At 31.3% G+C, this 19,975-nt stretch overlaps 2 protein-coding genes across 3 annotated transcripts; both read right to left on the reverse strand.

The window, feature by feature from the left end:
- Nucleotides 1–153: 153 nt before the first annotated feature.
- Nucleotides 154–10,290, reverse strand: LOC100787532 (uncharacterized). 2 transcript variants are annotated; one of them, XM_006602751.4, is made up of 14 exons: nucleotides 9,749–10,290; nucleotides 8,558–8,616; nucleotides 7,433–7,550; nucleotides 6,628–6,701; nucleotides 6,159–6,227; nucleotides 4,659–5,231; nucleotides 3,052–3,587; nucleotides 2,731–2,795; nucleotides 2,560–2,639; nucleotides 2,323–2,427; nucleotides 1,863–2,002; nucleotides 1,639–1,767; nucleotides 906–1,058; nucleotides 154–819 (listed from the first exon to the last, which is right to left on the reverse strand). In XM_006602751.4, exons 1-14 carry the CDS (start codon nucleotides 9,939–9,941, stop codon nucleotides 681–683), a joined length of 2,433 nt encoding a protein of 810 aa, XP_006602814.1. In that variant the 5' UTR covers nucleotides 9,942–10,290; the 3' UTR covers nucleotides 154–680. The 2 variants fall into 2 exon arrangements, with proteins under 2 accessions (XP_006602814.1, XP_006602815.1); XM_006602752.4 differs by lacking the exon at nucleotides 8,558–8,616.
- Nucleotides 10,291–12,258: 1,968 nt separating this feature from the next.
- LOC102666938 (delta-like protein B) lies at nucleotides 12,259–14,443 on the reverse strand. Its single transcript, XM_006603509.4, has 4 exons — nucleotides 13,999–14,443; nucleotides 13,233–13,510; nucleotides 12,794–12,855; nucleotides 12,259–12,705 (listed from the first exon to the last, which is right to left on the reverse strand). The coding sequence occupies exons 1-4, from the start codon at nucleotides 14,181–14,183 to the stop codon at nucleotides 12,490–12,492; spliced, it is 741 nt and encodes a 246-aa protein (XP_006603572.1). The 5' UTR covers nucleotides 14,184–14,443; the 3' UTR covers nucleotides 12,259–12,489.
- Between the last annotated feature and the right edge of the window lie 5,532 nt (nucleotides 14,444–19,975).

A 19,975-nucleotide genomic window follows, 5' to 3' on the forward strand; every position in this document is an offset into this window, starting at 1 on the left:
CTTCTAAAAATATCATCGAAATGTTAATATCATTTTATTTTTTTTATTTTATTAATGTTTTTATGTCAACCTTATATTTCATAGGTGTTGCAAAGTTCTCCATTTTTTAATTTTCATAAAATATCGAACTAGAGCAAGTTATAAAGAAACTGCTGGCGTAAATTAGATCTATCATGTTGAGTTATTTTTATAAGAAAGATCTCTAAATATGATACAGTTCAAAGGCAAGTTAACTTCTAAATCATAATTACATGAACAAAGCTCCTTCATCCTATGACAAAAATATATCCGTAGTTTGATTCTTTATCCTAGACACAGTCATGCCAAAATTATCCTATAAAGAATGGCAGAAACAAACCTTATGCTGCAAGATTTACAAGAGACTGCTTTGCTTGGTCATTGTTTTTGGCATCAAAATTCAATAGCAGTAGCCACACATTCTTGAGCCGTCTCCACAACTTGCCTCAAAACACCAAAATTTTTAACAAAAATGATTTATGGACACTCAAACCCAATATACATACACCCAGAGAAAGAGATACAAGAGAGAAAAGTGTAGATGTAGTAAGAAATATGATGTGATAAGAAAATAGAGATAGGGATAAATGAAGGGTGTTGATTGAGTGTATACACTATGCAAGTATCCATAAACCATTACTCGGTATTCCATTTACTTTATTCTAACCAGTTCTTGGAAGTGAATCCTGATGAGTCAATTCATAGTTTCCATTTGTAGGAAGCTGATTCTCAGTATCCTCAATATTTGCTTTTGAACAAAGGAAGAAGAAAGAAGATGTGTATATTGTAATATGCCAAATGCTGTAAACATTTCAAAAGAGAGTAGTATTAGGCAGGGAAGACGAAACGAGAGAGAAATAAAGAGGATAGTAGTAATTTTGTAATACCTATGCCAAAACCAGTAGGTTTCACTGGTTTCAAGTGTCCAGCTTATTGCTGCCATGGCCAATGCAAGAAAACCAGCCAAGGCAAATGCCCAGTGGTACCGTCTCAAAAGTGTCTTGACAAGATTATAGAGCCACTGCTTTATAGTTTGGAAACTGCAGTTAAAGTTCATTACTATCACTTATTTAGTTATAAATGTAATATTTGAGAGAATGAATAATTGTGTTATATTTACATTACTATCACATATAATATTTATATACATGAATTACACAATCTCAATACCTAAAGTTTAGGGACTAGAATGAGCTATCTAAGGAAACTAGCAAAGAACCAAGGCAAACAATGAAATCTGATCAGTATCTCTAATATCTGCTAATATCTGTCAATATCTCAACAGTAGCTTTCTCCATAAATTACCTTGTTTGGCATCATTTCCAGAAGTGAATCATCCTAGATCCATTTAACTTGACACTCTTGGGCAACTTACTAGAGTGAATTAGGGAACATACTCTATACGGTAGCATAGAGCTAGATCATGCCAATCAACCCCAACAATGAGGGGCTTAAGGGTGGGTTCACAACAATGACTAACCAAGAATAGGCAGGGAATGCATAAAAAATTTATAAAAAAAAAATTCATTGTACCATCAATTGCTACTGTGTTGTTTGTAAATCAATATAATATTGTATATCTTATTGAAACAAATTTATATCTAAGTTCAGAGAACTTACCAGTGAGAGAAATTAAATGAGATTCCAATTGAAAAGGAAAGGGACCTATACTTTGTTGAGATTTCTATCAACCATCCAATAAACAAACCAAGAGCACCAATCACAATTACAAGAATAACATTGGAAGACCTGCACAATTCAGCAAAGATAAATATGAAAAATACTTAAACACCTTTAGTGGTTGGTTGGCTGTGCCTAAATTGCCAGTCTACTAGTTCATGTACCTGGTTGCTTTTGTTGCAGCCATTAGGGCAGTAAGGATAGCAACAGCTGTGTGGATTGCTCTCTTAAGTACTTCATCAATGGTAGCTAGATAAAGGAAAGTGCTAATCACAGCCATGAAAGAGAGCCAGAAGTCCATGAACTGAAACATTGATATGTAAAGCCATTGTACTTACATTCTCAGAAACATAAATATAGCCATTTTGTATTATGTTGTATTTAGGGTCACCGGTCATTCTATGAAATCTATTTTTTGCTTCTCATCCATCCAAGCATGTATACATGTTAAATATGATTGATGCCCAAGGCTCATGCTTCCACAGCATAATTCATTCCATTAGATAGTCAAATTACAATGGTCTATTTAAGTTTGTAGCACCTATGCCAATGGCATAACATTTCTACTTCCAAAAATTCTCTATATATTTTCAGAAAGAGTAATACTGGAGGTGAAGCTCTAACCTGTAAGACATTATAGTTCAATGCACACCAGGTTCCTACATCACACGCATGATATAGTCCACTTGAAATCCCACTGGATGTGTATAAAACCCATTCTGCTAATGCCTGCACAAAGGAAATTATTTGTGGGTTTTGTACCATAAAAAAGGGGAAACTATGGGTGCTGTATCAACTAAAAAAATCTATATGATGAAATAAGAGTTATCAATAGTAGCAATACTAAAGGGAAAGAACCACCTTCTTCCGAAGGGCCCAGTAGGCAGGAAGTATGGCTGCAGCATTTGATACAATGAGAAAAATTGATTGCCGTACATGTCCTATACAAATTTTTAATAACTGGATTAAGGAATTTGTACACCATATTAGCAAAATGAACCAACTTTGTCAATATGAAAAATGAGCAATCACCTTGATGTGTTACAATCTCAATGCTACAGTCGAAGCCTCCATGGTTTCGATCACAAGAGCAGAAGCTGACAGCAAAAAGTAAATATTTAAAATGGTCAACTCCTTAATAAGTTGGGGAACAATTGCAAAACATGCAACCAGAAAAGTCCACAATACGGCATTCGATTTTTTTGCCATGTGTCTCAATCATTACCAAGGTGTCTAGAACCAAGAAAGTCTTCGCCGAGGACTTTCTTGGTTCATGTCTAACAACATAAAGAAAACAAATAAAACATAAACACCACTGATAAATTAAGAACAAGCAAAGGGCCAAAGGTAAACCTGTACGATGTCAATCCACTAGCATCAAAAGAAAATTTACATTCTCCATGAGAGGAGCATCGTTTTGGGCATCGCTCAAGTGAAATAGACATGATAGTAAGCCCTTTCATGGAATCACTGCTGGTATTAAGATGTCTTAGACCAATACCCCAAGTTCCTTCTCTAGCATACATAATATAAAAATTAACTTTGTTATCACTTGAGTCATATAGTGTGAAAAACATAGATGGATCACTCCTCCTTGTCTTGTTAGCATAATAATAGTCCCAGCTATCAAGAGATGGTAATCCACCAAATCTAGCATACACTTCATAACTGATCTTCATATCTGAGGATAGCTGTATGTGAATATTTCCTCCAGCTGCACCACGAGGAATGTTCAGAAGAAAGTAAGTCCAAATGTTATCAGGTTCTCCACTGTATGATGAGTCGTCTAAAAGTGGCTCGAGAGGGAAATTGGCAGAATCATACGATGCTCCTCCAACAACTGGTAAATAATATGACTCAAAGGGGGTTGAACCTCTCCTTACAAATGTCTGCAGACAACCATTCTAATCTTGTCAATAATTTATTCCAGTGCATAAATATTTTTAATCATCAAGAAATAGAACTGATCTACACTTAGTATTAACCAACCAAGAAAAACTAATATTTCAGTATCCTGTTGGTAGTACATAGTACTTCCTTGGTGAAAAACACCAGCATTTTAATTTTTATACGAGTAATATTAGTATTAATAACCTGAACAAACTCTTGAACCCTTTTCTTTAAGCATTGAGCATAAAGTATTTTGAATCTCAAAGATATCAAAAAGAAATTTATCCCAGTGAAGAAGCCAATAAGTGAAAATGGTGTTCACATTCCTATGCTACATTCATCTCTACCAGTGTACATATCAGATGTTGCCAGAGTGGATAATTTGCTAACAGCCTAACAGAAAGTTTATATTAATACTTTAATGTTCTTTTACTTTTGTGATTTACAAGATATGGATACATATGATCATACTCTGATTCTACCTATAAAACTTGTAGCCTAAAATGCAGTTTTGTAGACTCAAGGAATATCACATGAACACAATTTAGAGTTCATTGTCATATGTTACAAAGAAATCTCTTAGAGTGTGTTTGGATGGGAAAATTTAAAATTATGAGAAATTTTAAATTCTAAGAATCTCAAATACTTCAATTGAAATTCTTTTATTTTCAAAATTTTGTATTTGGATAAAAAAAATTAAAATTATGAGGGTGAAAAAAATGAATGAAAAAAAAAGAGAAGATATAGTTGGTGTGCTAGTTATACGTGTTCTTTTACGCTCACACCCGATCGATATTCCACAAACTCAGACGGTGTTTCTTGAAGAAGACTGTAAGAAGAGAATTTCAATTTCTCACCTTTTAGAAGGAAATTGAAATTCCAGATTTTTAGTTGTTTAAAATTCTGTTTTAAAATTCCAAAATTTTAAATTCTTCACAAAAAAACATCCAAACAATGAATTCTAGATTACAGAAATTCAAATTCTCTAATAAATTACTTTTCTCAGTTAAAATTCTCTATCTAAACGCACTCTTAAGGTGACAGAATCATGCAAAGAATTAGAATACTACCTGAAGCAAGTAGCTATCCATTGTACAATTTGGTCCAGCTTTCCCAAGTGGGCATTGAAGCACTTGAGATTCCACTGAATAGCAAACTCTTACACTGTTATCCTGAGTCTTTGTAAGATTGACTGGCACTATACTAATGTACCAACGGCCAATTAATGGTGAATGAATAACCAGTGGGCCTTTAGCAATATTAATGTTATAATCATTCGAAGTCACAGAAGGCATTGCACCATGGCGGACAAAACACATTAAACTAATATCATTTGATCGACTAACATTGAATCTGATATTTGCTGCCGTAATGATAATTTCTTCTGCCACATTCATAATATCCAGGGAGAAGAAGTTTGGCATGCCTTCATGAACACAAAAAGCTTCAAAATTACTTTTGCAGGTCACCAAACTTTCCAACATTGACTTGTTCATTTTAGCTTCCAAAGCATTAGAGACATCAGATTCTGCACATGAAAGTGGATAAACTGAACTGTTACAGAAATCCCCCCTCATCATTGAATTTGTGCATGCTTCCACACTTATATTAGCAATGAAGGAAAATGATGGACCACGGATAATCTGCAGAGACAGAGAAGTAATTGTTTATCCATCCATATGTGGTTAATGCATCAAGACCTTTGCTACGAGAGATAGGATGAGTCAAATAGAAATAAGTTACAGAATTTTATTTTAGCATGGAACGAATACAAAAAACAATATAATCAAATATTAGAGCTACTATCCAATCTGACATTGTATGCCCAGAGTACTACTCCATTTCTGGAAATTGCAATCTATTCTCTTGGCCTTAAAACCCACTTTCTAAGTTTTTGAATTTAGAATCTTTCCACTGGCTTTGAAAGAAAGTGGGTTTACAAAGAAATTATGTGTTACACTGATTTTTCATGCGAATGACAATTAAATTTGGTTCAAATGTCAAGCCCCTAATGAAAAAAATCACAAGTATACGCCCACATTGAAACATGGAAATTATCTTACTCCAAAGAGGACTCACTTGAAGAACAGAAATCATTGGCTGAAAATTCTATCATTAAGACAATAAAAATAAATTAAATAATAATCACAATATCTTCTTTTTCCAAACAATAGTTATATATTTAAAGTATTATTTGCAGAAAACTTAATTAATCACAGATTGAATTGTGTATTTATTAACAATATTATTATTTTAGATGATTTAGATTACAATAACATTGATTAAAACTTATAAATGTTGTCAACTGAATTGGCAATAAAGGGGTAAAAGTAACAAATGAAATCCACCACCAAAATCGTGATTAAAAAACAAAAATACAATTTATTTAGTTATGCACAGTATTGCAAAAAGGTAGTAACTTCGCCAACATTATATTAGCCCTACCAGTGTATAAATGTATTTAGAAGAGAGCATGTAAAGGATAACAAACTTTTTCAACAGTGATGAAACACACTTTGAATGTTCATATTTCTTTTGGATAAAAGTAACATTTGCACAATAAACCTTACCATCTTTGACTGCGTCCTTGTAGGTCCAATGCCATTGAAAAGACCAATGTACCAAACACCTGGAGATATCTGAAGAATAATTTGTTATGTTTACTGTCTATAATATTATAAAAGAACAAAACAAAATTCACTAGTGAACTAACCCTTCCCAACTAATAATAAGGGTGTTAGAGATATAAAATTAATCTTGTTCCATCACATAATAACCATTGCTCAAGGTAGAGTGGGCAAGTACATAGTCTGCATTTCAAGCCCTAACAGGCTCTAGGGGGGCATGTCGAAGATTGGCTTATCTTCACCTAATAGCTTAAACTTTTAAGAGAGTTGATCCATGACAATAGGAATTTCAATATTAAGGCAGGTATTTCTATGTTAAAAAAAGAAAATGGAGACACTGAGCAAGAAGACACAATGCCAATAAAAACAACTAACAAATAATGCTTCATGTAAAAGGGACCCATAACAATACCTGATTGTTTGTCAGTTTCATAGTGATATTTTTCTGCATAGGAAAGCACCGCTCCACATCTAGATCATTTATACCTAAAGAAAATGGGAAACAGAAAGTATTTATAATAGAGAGATGGCACTAGAAAGTTCAAAAAAAGATATTTTTCAATTTTTTCTTGTCAGCAAAGGAGATTGACAATGAGAGGGAGAACAAGTGAAAGGGGAGAATTGAAATCTGTTGTCTCCCTTTTCCTGTCCCTCTAATTGAATAATGACAAATCAGCAAGAACAATTCTCTTTTAAATGGAAATACCTTCACTCTTAGTTGTTAGTTTTTTAATAAGTCATCAACATTCAATTGCAAGGGAAATGAAAGGAAAAGGGATAGAAGATTCAAATCTCTGAAGTAGTACTGTCAAAGCATTTTGAAACAAAGAACAACAGGCAACAAAAAAAAATTATACATTCATGAGTTCAGTACCATCCATTACATGATAACCAAAGAAATCATCATAGTAGAGAATGTAAATTAATGAAAGAGGTGGAAAAACTGAACATGTTCAGTTGAGTCAAAACAAGAACCTTCTCCTTTAGAAATTAAGACACTAATTTAATAAATATTGGGAACTTGGTAGAGCTCCAACATTTCAATCATATTGATGGATTATAGGGTATACTAAAATGCAATTTCTTGGCCTTTCACAAAATGAGTTCATAAATACTTCTTAAAGAGAAATTTAAGACAAAATTTATGTTCTTGAACTTCAATGTAGAAAAAGTAGTACAATTAACTTTAGTTAAATGTATTAAGGTGGGTCCCCTACCAGAGGTGGCTGAATCCTTCAGAGATGTATTTAAGGCATCTGGCAGTGGAGGACTTCCATCTCTAAAGCATATTATTGGCAATGTGCTCATTGGAACCCTTTCAATTCTTGAGACATCCTGAAAATGATGTGTCTATGAAGTATGAATAAATGAGGAAAGCAAATAAACTAGATCCAATTAAAAGGAAAGACAATATCCTGAAGGGAACTCCATGGACTTTTTCTGTTGCACAGCCAGCAAGGACAATTTAAAAAGTTACATAAAAGAAGAAAATTGTAAAGGGGCATATAAATAGAATTTTTTTATCATCGAAGAACTATATCATTTGCACTTTTATGTCATACAATATGCATTGTAAAACAAGAGATATCAAAATAGAGAAATATGGAACCATCCAACAGTCACAACCATCATATAGATGCTACCTATCTGATAGGGACTTGGGTATTATGGGGGAGAATCTCACCACAAAAGCTAGCTGTCAAGGGGGGGAGAACCAAACCACTTATGTACTCTGTCAAGCATCCCATACTTATCTATGCGGGACTAAGGCACCCCATAATACCCAAGTCCTCTATCATAGCACCAACCCTAAGAGTTGATGCCCCGGTGACTGCATTCTATGATGTCTTTCTGGTCAGCCTCTTCATAGATAGCCCTTTCCAAGACATTGGCAACAACTCTAATACCAACTATAAGCATCCCCTAGCACTTGGGGAACCCTCCCTTAAAGGCTGGCCATTGTGGTTGTAGAACCCAAGGCATTATAAACCTCACAATAAAATCCCATACTTCGCAAGTGGGACTCAAGTCCTATGCCTTGCAATTGGATCCTAACATCCCACCACACTACATAGACCCCCAACGCTCATGCGAGCTGATTGCGCACTGACCCAGCTAGTCCTAGGAGAACACTGCAATGCTGGCATCACTGCTCGCTTGCAGCTGAAAATGGTGGAAGACTCTGATACTAATTGTCTAATTGATAAGAACCTTGGGAGATTCACATCATGAAAGCTACTGTCAAAGGGGGAAAACCTAGCCAAGCTACTCCATAATACCCAAGTCCCTATCACTTTCATTCTAAAGTGGTCCTATCTACAAAGAGGTTTGAATATACTTACAAGGTCTACATCTGAGTTCAATGCTATAGACAGTGCAGAAAACCATGGCGGCAAGTCAACTGGAGCAATAGAAAACATCAAAAGACAAGATCATCCATACGTCATCAATTCCTTATATATCTATAAAAAGATATTTATTCCATGCATGTCGAGGGGATAAAATGCTAATTTTAGTAAACTTTTGTGTTAGTTAACATTAAACTTCTTTTCAGATTATTTTTAACAATGAACCTTTTACAAAACTTTAATTCATTTAAAAGATATAATTTTTTATTAATATAGTTCGAATTTTAATTCCAAATTTTTATGACTCGGTATCATGGAGATATAAGGTTGATTAGGTGGTTAAGAAAGAAGGGAAGGAGGGAAAGGTTGCGGTTTCGATCCCTCTTGCCAATAGAACAAAAACTAACAAACTAATATTTAACATTTGCCGATAGAAAAAAAATCCTTATATATCTAAAATGAGTTGTTTTTAATCTTTAATGGTTTGTAAAAAAATGAAAGAATTCAAAACCATATAACTAATTGAGTAACCAAAACAGAAGGAAGGGAAAAAATTTAGCTTCTTCGGTGATACTATCTCACCTCTGTCTCCATCTGAAACTTAGCGAAAGTAAATGACACAGTTGATTATTTTCCATTTCTTGCTCATATAGGGATTCTAATGATGGTAGTTAGAATGCATTATATTTAATGCATCAGAAAATGTACTATGGAATTTAATGCATTAGAGAACAAATGAAAAACACCCAATCAAATAACATTATATCCTATGTTTCAAGTCAATTTATGGTTCTTACAGTGTTAAGGCTACACTGATAAAATACTGCCATATAATCTGTAAATGCACCCTGAAATTTCTCTCAGAATTATTAACAGAAAAGCATAAGTCTGGTAATTTAATAAAATCAACTCCTTCATAGCATAAAACAAGAAAAAAGAGAACAGTTACATTGATGCCAGTCTCCTAAAATTCCTTAGGCTTATATAGAAAACCAGACCAACAATAATCCTTAGGAATTCAGCAGACGAAGAAAGATCAAAGGAAAATTATTCTCCAAAAAATTCACCTTTACATTGAAATCCAATTGCAACCCATTAAAAATCAGACTAGATAGTGCTTCATGAACAACAAGACAAATAATAATCACTAAGAACAAAGGGGTCACTGCCAATAGGCTCACTCACCTCTGATATAGCGCAAATCAAAGGGCCTGAGCCTAGTCGCAGGGTATCTGAAGCTTGAAACAGTAAAGGTTTCACCTTCACCAGTGCCCACTTCATCATTTGCAGAGAAAAGGCAAAAGGAACAGGAAAAGAGCACCAAAACACTGAGAACCAGATTAGGATGATGACACCACAGAATCAAATTGAAACCCATGTTGGAGTGATTTTGAGGCAATTCTCACTCTCAGATCATGCAGACGCCAGAAAGTGAGTGACGCAGAAGGGTGTTGGTGGATGATTAATTAATTAGATAATAATGAGAAATCTTAGTTAGTGGGGAATGTGGTAGAAGACAACTAGAGAGTGGGAATTATGAGTCAGGGGTTATGTACTTAAAAAAAATAATCACACAATTGACACAAAATCTATGATACCATGAATATGATTATGATGCTGTTTGCTTAGTTAAAAGTCTTGTTGGGTTGACTTGAGTCGAAGGTGTTAGACCTCGGTTAATCAACCGGATCTGTGTGTTCTGTTTGGACTTTGGAATGTTCAGAACAAATGCTATTTTTGCATGTGAACAAAACTAAAAATAACACAACAAGAGGGAGAGTAAAATTAGACTTAAATTTTTAGTTTTTATAATTTAGTATTTTTTTTATTCTTATAAAATTATTTTTTATTTTTATTTTTTACAAATTATATTTTTTTCTTTTTATTTTTATAACACTTTAAATAATATTTTATTATTATTCAACATGCTGTCTAAAATATTTTAAGCTCTAAAAATAAAAACAAATATAATGTGCAAGAATTAAAAAAAAATTATATGAACGAAAAACAAAAAACACTCAATTTCAACAACTAAAAATATATTTAAATCATAAAATTGTTAAGAATATATTAAATAAGGACTTCTTTAGTAATAAAAATATACTTAATTCTACAATATATATGTAAATAGTAGTGTAAATAGTATTTCTAAAAAAATGTAAATATTAGTGTAAAAACTCATGCCGTGCACGAGTGTTATGCATGTATAATTTGTTTATATTATTCTTCTTTTTTTAAAATATATTTCTTAATTATTTTTAGTTTTATATAAGTATATGTTAATAAATAGATATATAAATATTTAAAATATGATAGTTATAAAAAATATTATATATATATATATATATATATATATATATATTAAATAGGTTTCTTGTATGAAAATTATGATGAGTATCCTTATTTTAGATAATATGTACATCCTTATTTTAAGAAGAAAAAAAACTCTATTTATGTGTGTTCAATCCTTATTTAATCAAGTATTAAATAAGTTTAACTGAATGCCTTCTTATTTTCTCAAGAAAAACATAATATAGGCATTCATATTTCAAGTAACATGTGCATTTTAATTATTATTTATATGTGTGTGCATATGTGATTCTTATTTATAAAGAATCTCTATTTATACACGACATTTTTTCAATGTTAAAGATTCTTTTCTCCCAGTTTGTGCAACTATGTGAATTAGTAACGGAATTCATGCTACTTCTTTCTAGTTATATAGCATTTATTGTCGTAATTTGTTTTTGTTTTATTTTTCTGCACAAGTATAATATAGCTTTAGAGAAAGAAACTAAAAAAATGTAACTTGAATTAATTTTATGATTTTCCAATTATCCATTGGTGAGTTAATTTTAAGAATACTTTTAGAATTACACTACAACAAATGCATTAAATGTGATAAGTAACAATAACAATTTCTATTACCCCTTCTCTAACCCTTTTTAGGTAAATAATAATTTCTTACATTTGCTCCTTTGTGATACTGTCTATTATTTCCATTTTCATGGTAATGTTGTTGCATCCCGGCTCCAAAGTCATTTTTTCAAATTCACTAATCAAAGAGCATTGCTTGTCAACCACCTTTTAGTTTTATCTTTATAATTAGAATATGAAATAATGTTTTTATTAAACTAAAATGTGGGTAATAGCTTTAAGTAATAGATATTCACAGAATATGGAAATAAACATTAAAACTACTACCCACACAATATATAAATATAAAAACGGATATTTTTCATATATGAATACGTGAATGATTATCATTAATTTATTTATTATACTACCCCACCCAAACCTGGTAGGTGTCATCCCCATCCATTATCTCAAGGAAAGGATGCCTATTGAGGAAAATTTTGGATGACTTAAAGAAGACTTGATTGAGATATTTATTTATGAAACTTGAAAAAAGTACTTAGAGAACCACTTTAATTAATATCTTCCCTAACCCTTATGGACACCATTCTGGTACTAGTATGTACCTCTTCTAACCCTTAGTGGGGTCAAGTAAGAAAATTTCAAATTAACAACTTTTTTTCCTTTTTTATTTCAGCCCTCTTCTCTGGACTTTAGGTGTTTTTAGCATTTTCATTGTCCAATTTCAGCCTTTTATTTTTCTCCAGATTGCAACTTTTTTAACCAAATTTCCCCTAAGATGTCCTAAGCAAATTGCTAAAGAAAGAAAAATGGGAAATATTTTGGACAAAACGAACATAAGCCCATGCATTTTCTGGTTTAAGATCCTTGGTAGCTAAAACTAGAAAAATGTGCTTGCATGCCATCTTTTTATTAAGCACAATCATATAAATATTAGTACTACTCAAGCTTACCAAATAAAATGCTACTGCCAATTATGAAAACTGACAAAAAAAACTACTTGAGCTAAGAGTGCTAAAATGTTCTGATGCTGGAAAAGGAAGTGCCCACTAATTGTGTGAAATATCACCATGGACCCTTTGGGGTACCATATTGTGGTTTTCATCCTCCTCATCACCATCACCATCCAATATCCCTTGAGTCTGCATTTCAGATAATTGCTGGAACCTTGCCTCTCTTTTTTTCTTGTTGAATAGTTTCTTGCCATAAATGGCACCAGCAGCAGCTCCTCCCACTGAAGAAACTGCCAAGACAGCCAGTGCCTTCTGCAATTGGCAATAGCACATGGTTATCAAATTGTAGGATGGAATAATAAGAACAACTAGATCTAAGGAAAATTTCTATCATACTCACATTGGAGTCACTGCTGCTGCTGACTTTAGATGATTTTGTGTCAGTTGAAATTGAGTAAAAATCTGTAGTAGAAAATCTATAGGGTAAGCCTTAATATATTAAGTTCTCTAACACATTAGTAACTATTAACTGTATAATGCATTTGAGATTCTTCAGAACTTAGGGTATTTTTATTCAATGCCATTAGCATAATTAAAAACCTCTTGCATGTTTGGATGAGTATATAAATAAAATAAATTAGAGGAATGTTTATGCAAGATCAAAACTTCTAGCTTGTAAGTTGGACAGAGTTTGAAGTCATTGTTCAAGATATTTCAAATGGTTAAACATGCATGTTTTAAAACAACCAAAACAAGTATATATTATCATATAACTCTCATCACTTCAACAGAATCAAAACTGGGTTGTGAATTGTGAAAGGAAGAAGGGAGAGTAGAACCTGTTGGTGTGGTTGGAAGAGAGCAATCAGCACTGCCTTTCCATTCAGAAGGGCACTGGCAAACATCACCTGTTTCAGCCAAGCATTCAGCATTATGGAAACAAAAAGTATGACCACAGGGTGCTCCAGAATGCTCACAATGCTCCCCAGCAAATCCTAGGGGACATTTGCAAGAGTACTTCTCTCCTTGAACAATCTCCTCACAAGTTGCCCCATGTTCACACCAGAAGGAGTTTGTCCCATCACACATGGTCATTTCTTCGTCACAAAACTTCCCCCTATAGCCTCAGGCCCCCAATAAATAATCTCATTCAGAAAGTTGACAAAATCAATGTTGAATCAAAAAGACTAATACTAATAAGATTCAGGATATGATATCAAACAAGGTCTTAAAAAACAGTCTACGCCTCAATTTCGGTCACAACGTTAAGGTTTTGGGGGTTACAATGACCACAACACGACCACAATTGGTCACATTTGTTTATAATTTCCTACGATATCAAGGATCATGACGAAACTACGATATCAACCGCAATTTAAAACCTTGATTTAAATATGATCATCGGAAGCAATATTGGAATTCTTTTCATTTAATTTTTTAAAAAGTAAGACCCTTTTACTTTGATAGGCCTAATTGATGACACAAAATTTTCCTTCCCACCCCTTAATTTTATTAATGCTAAAAATAATGAGATATGGCATTTCTCGCTTCAAGAAATTAATTAAACGAAGTATGAATGCTTGGAAGTTGAACTCAGTTTTTTACCCGAAGAAAGTTCTATCACCATTCAAGATGGTGGAAGGATCAGGGAGGTTGCAAATGCAGGCACCAGTGTTGTTGCACAGCCCAGTTTTGCAGCGATCATCATCACATTCCAAGGAATACACACTCAGTAATCCCAAAAGCAATGAAACAGCAACTACTTGACATATTCCTGTTGTGATTGACATTTTGAAGATTCTCTTTTTGAGAGAGAGAGAGTTTTCCTTCACTTTTTATTTCTTTTTCGTTGATACAGTGTTTAAGATCCGTGAGAGAGTTACTTAGGATTCAAGCAAAGATTAGAAAATTTGTGATGGATTGGTACTAGTGCCTACTGAGCTCAAACTTGGAAGAGAAGTTAAATATGTGAAAAAGGGGAAATTTTAATTTTAGTTTACCAATATTGGGCTTCACAATATCCTTAATCCTTGAATATTAATTGTTAGAACTTGGAATTTTCAAGGTCAACAATGGCATTTCTTGACAATAAAGTTCGCATGTGGTGTTTATTTGGATTTTGGAAGTCAAACCAGGTTGTGTTCTACTTTATTATGGAGTCTGATCCAAGGAACTTAAGGGAGTAAGATTAACTACTTTTTTTTTTTGTAAAAACTGGATTGGGTTGAGCAAAAAGTAAAGGCTGTTGGTGCGCACACCTACCAGTTGCTACCCAGCACCCGTTTTGCCTTTCCGTAAAATTGATACGGATTGTTGGGCAATCTATAAGTGGCCAATACATTTTTTTTTATTTTTTTTTAAAAATATGTTTTACGAATTAATTTAAGATTAATTGTCCGTGCAGAAATCGAATATGTGACTTTCGCATTATTAACACCACACTCTAATCAACTGAATTAATAAATCAATTATGTTATAAAATAATTAATGTCGCTATATGTAATACTAAAATTTCTAATGTATATTTAATGCACATGTAAATTTAGATAATAAATTTTGTGATAATTAATTTTGATCTAATAATTAATTTTTTTACATTTATAAATTATAAATAAAAATCATAGATTTATTAACATAAATATACTAATGTATTTTTTGATCTTATTATAATTAATTTTGATCTAATAATATATTTTTTACATATATAAATTTTAAATAAAAATCATAGGTTTCATAAAAATTCATATATGTAAACATATTAATTATTATAACAAAATTAATTTTCAAAAAATTTATTATCTAAATTTACATGCGCATTAAATATACATTAAAAATTTTAGTGTTATATATAGCGACATTAATTATTTTATAACATAATTGACCTATTAACTCAGTGGAGGATTGTGTTAATAATGCAAAAGTTACAAATTTGATTCTTGTTTGAGCCATTAATTTTAAATTAATTTATAAAACATTTTTTTTTTTTAAATCATATGGCTCACTTATGAATTAGACAATCCGTCAATCCATAAACTTTACAGATTACTCAATTCGTAAGTCTCATACAGATTAATATGATATTTATGGATTCTCTAAAAAATCCATATGAGATTTATGGATTACGTAATTCGTATCAATTTTATAAAACGTAAAATTGAAATTTGGCAGGTTATGCTGGTATAAAACCTAAAATTGAAATTTGGCAGGTTATGCTGGTACCGTGCGCAACACCCAACAGTAGAAGCACAAATTTAAGTAAGATTTGGGCTTTTGCTATATCCGCACCACTTTTTTGCTGAGCACACTCCCCTCCCTTTTTCAAAAGTCAAATGACATAAATGGCCTTTTTCCTTTAAAACCTCACGTCAGATACACTCCCTCTCTCTATAAAGCTTTTTTGTGCATGCTGCAAGCCCTCTTAAACCCTAGCACGTTGGGTTTCAATTTGAAACCACAACCAACAATCTCTAAACCCTTTTCATCCTTTCTCATGAATTTTCCCTCCTTCCCTCTTTTGTTGATCAAGGCATTAAAATTTTACCTAAACATCATTCCATTATATTGATACTTTGATCATCAAAAAAATACATGATGATTGAAACTGTGAGAAATCAGATACATGCGCGGAATTTTGTTTCTTTCTTTTCAATTTTTTTATTCTAGAACGATCAAGCTCGATGTATTCCGGAAAGCATTTTCCAAAATAAAATTAAAAAAAATCTCTAAAATTATTCTAGAAAGTAATTCCAGAATATAACAAATATATTCTGGAAAGTAGTTTCCAAAATTATTTTAGATATCTTCTATTATAGAAAGTACTTTCCAATATACAAAATACAAAGTTCTGGAGATTCCAAAATGAAATTGGGATGAACAAATATATTTGTCTCGCTGAATTGATAGAAGCTTCGTTGGTTGTGTTTTCGAATTGAAACCCAACGTGCTAGGGTTTAAGAGGACTTGCAGCAAGCACAAAACAACATTATAGAGAGGGGGAGTGTCTTTACCGTGAGAGAGCAAACAAATTTGGCGAAAAAGAATGGGATAAAAGAGAGAAGTGTCTCTGACGTAAAGTTTTGAAAGAAAAAGGTCATTTACGTAGTTTGACTTTTGAAAAAGAAGAAGGAAAGTGTACTTAGCCAAAAAGGGAAATGGATATAACAAATGCCTAAGATTTGCTTGAGCTTTGATATGCTTCCAATTGACCCAATGGTCTTGTTAGAGCCCAAATGTCATAATAGCAACGTAGGCTATATTTAGGGCAATAAAAAAATTTCAATGTACCACAAAATCAAACACTATTAAATTCTGCAAAACATATTTGACTTTTTTCCTCTGAGCAATACTACTACTTTAAATTCTTACTTTATTGTTGTCATAGTCTCACAGAAGAGATTGGTAAGAAAAAATATGATTCATGTCGATGAATAATATTAAGTTCACGAGTTGTTATATCAACCTCCAAACCTAAGAGATCATTTTCATTGCATTTGTTTATTTATTCATTCAATAGGACATTCTGGGGGCACTACTTAATGCCACATGCATATGCATAGTATTAGGAAAAACTCTCTGGCACAAAAACTCATTACCAGCATGCATGCATTTCCTGATAGTTTAGGCTTAGTTTTGTACATATTTTTTTGAATTTTTCTATGACATTGCTACATCTTTTGTGTATTTTTGGTTGCATTGAAGTTGTTGTATGGTGTTGAAAAGTCACCTTATATAATTGGAGTTACTTTTAACCTATTAATGGTCTTAGCTAATAATTATAAGTAAAAAAAGATATGTTAAAGTTTTTCATTGACTAAGAGTAATATTGAGATAAAATATACAAGACAAACCTCACTTTCTTTCAATTCTTCTAAGTTTGATTTCTTTTTTTATTTTCTTTTGAATTCTTCTAAGTTTGATTTCTTTTTTTATTTTTTTTTGAAGTTCTACCATACCTAATTTTAGATCTAAAATTAGGCTTAACTCACAGTGTGCATGTGGGAATCTCCCAACATCAGATTCTTTATTTTACAATTTTTAGCTTCGTTTAAGAATTATAAATCTTATTTTATTGTAGCAGATATTGTCTTTCTTTCGCTTCTTTTCAAATTTGATTTCTTTCTTTATTTTATTTTGATGTTCTATATCATGGGTATGTATGACTAAAATCCTCTTTTCTAAGATTAGGCTTAACCCTGGATGATTATTGGAATTATTTAAAAAGGCTAAACTATAAGTATATCTTTTTTTAAAGAAAAAAATGTTAATAAAAATTTTATAAATAGTTTAGAGTTTAATTATCTTAGATCTCTCATGTCCTAAATATAAATACTTTGTATTTTTATAATAAAAATACAGATATACACAAAAAGGTTGAGTTGACCTAAGATTGTTTTAATGTTATATCCTGAAAATACTCATTAATGTTAGTTTAATAGCGAAAGTGACATTGTGTTAAAGTAAGAATAATGAAAATAAATAAAAAATGATAATGCAATTTTTTTAAGAGTAGGTTACTTAGTTGGGCGACTTTTGCTAATCCATAATAGTTGCCCTCAATATTCACAAGTCAACTTTAAATAAAGTTACAATGTTATATTCAGAAAATGTTCATTAATATTAGTTTAATTAATAGCTAAACTATTGCTTGTTGAGTAGGTCATATGTGAAAGCAAAAGGATTTCAAATTTTCAATACCAATATGAGTGGACAAGTGGAAACACATCTACCTAGTTGACCGACAGGCCAAAGCCTGCATGGTGCTGGCATAGAGTCACCATTGTTGAAGTTAATGATGCACACATGTTACCTACCTTCTAGTAAGTATTACTGTAAACACATGTCTTTCTTAAAAGAAAATTTAAAAAAAAAACTATATTACAGTAACCACAACTAGCTAGTACTATTTTTTCTTCTCTTGGTCATATCTAGTTATTATGCACTATCATCATACCCATTCATTAATGATAGACTTTGATACTGTATGTGAACTTTCTTTCTTCTGGGTCTTTTTCACTCTCTCAATCATTAAAGATAATTAATGGTTGTCCAAACTTCATTGCCTTAAATTTCTTCACTTCGTTACTTTCCTTCTTTGACTTGTTAATTCACGCGTGTAGAGTACAAAATACAAATCTATCGTATGCTATATTTTTTTGAATTAAAGTAATAAAAATATAAAAAGCCTCTATTAATTAATCTCGTCAATCTATTTTTAAAATAATATTCAGTTTCGGAGATGTTCAAAACATAAATTAACAAGTGCATGGCAGTTAAATTTGAATGAACTTTATTTTACAGAGTGAATTTGTAAAAGTAATCTTTCCTTTTCTTCTATTTTAAATGGAGTTTTAAGGTAAAATTGAAGCATAACTCAATATACAATTAAATAATTTTAAATAAGAAAATTTTCAATTTTAATAGTATATTAGGTACTTATGAATAGGGATGTCAAAATGAATCTGACTTATTTACTGACCTGATTAATTCGATATATAGATTAAGTTGGAGTTTAAAAATAAAAAATATGATACATGTATAATAATTCTTACAATATTTTATATAATATTATTTTATGGGTTTATTTTTTTCTACCATATCTTTTATTACATTTTAAAATTTTCTCTCCTCTCTCTTTTCTCCTTTTCTCTCTTTTTGTTGTAAAATTTATTATACAAAGTGTCATTTCTCTAAAAATTAAGATCCAAACTTATTTTTGTCTAATGTGATCCAAATTTTATTAGCTTGAAATAACTTCATTCGTGATGGGTTGGCCAGTCTGTTGGTTGATTTATTTTTTATTATTTAAGCGGAATTGATAAAGTTATAAATGATAAACTCAATATTACATGTGTTGTTCGTCCATTTTAGAGTTAATATTTTATACACATTAGTTTTATTTTTTAATTTCAACTAGTACTTATAATTAATACATTCTATTATATTTTCATTATTATGTACTATATTTTATTGTTTACAGTACAAATAATCAACTATGTTTTTTATTTTAATTTATAATGATTTAAAATATTCTATTAATTTTTATATAAATTTCAATTTGTTTTTAATAGTTTCAATGTTTATAATTTAAAAATGTCCACGAACCATTTGCTTTAAGTTTAACCTGCAGCCGCAGCCCATCAAACACTAATCTAAATTATCATAATTTCAATTTGCCTTTAAATTAATCCAATCTAACTCATTCTAACCCTATCCTTATGTCTGGGAAAGAGAGTGAAGAAGAAAAAAAATAAAATAAAAAATTGAATGGAAAGGAAAGTGAAAGAAAAAAAAATTATTTTTTATTTTCTATAAATCAATTTTTTTATTTTTCTTTTCATTTTCTCTTAATTAATATATATATATATATATATATATATATATATTTTGTTGTCCATATTTTTTCTTTCTTTTTATTTTCTTTCCCATATTTATTAAAAATAAAAAAATGAAAAAAATTGAAATTTAAATTAAAGAAAAAGCATAAGAAAAGAAAAAAATTTATTTTTCAAAATCAATTTTTCTTTCATTTTCTCTCCAACTGAATAAAATAAAAAATATTATTGTACATACTCTTTTCCTTTCA

Source organism: Glycine max, chromosome 18 (assembly GCF_000004515.6).
Source record: "Glycine max cultivar Williams 82 chromosome 18, Glycine_max_v4.0, whole genome shotgun sequence".
Lineage (NCBI taxonomy): Eukaryota > Viridiplantae > Streptophyta > Magnoliopsida > Fabales > Fabaceae > Glycine > Glycine max.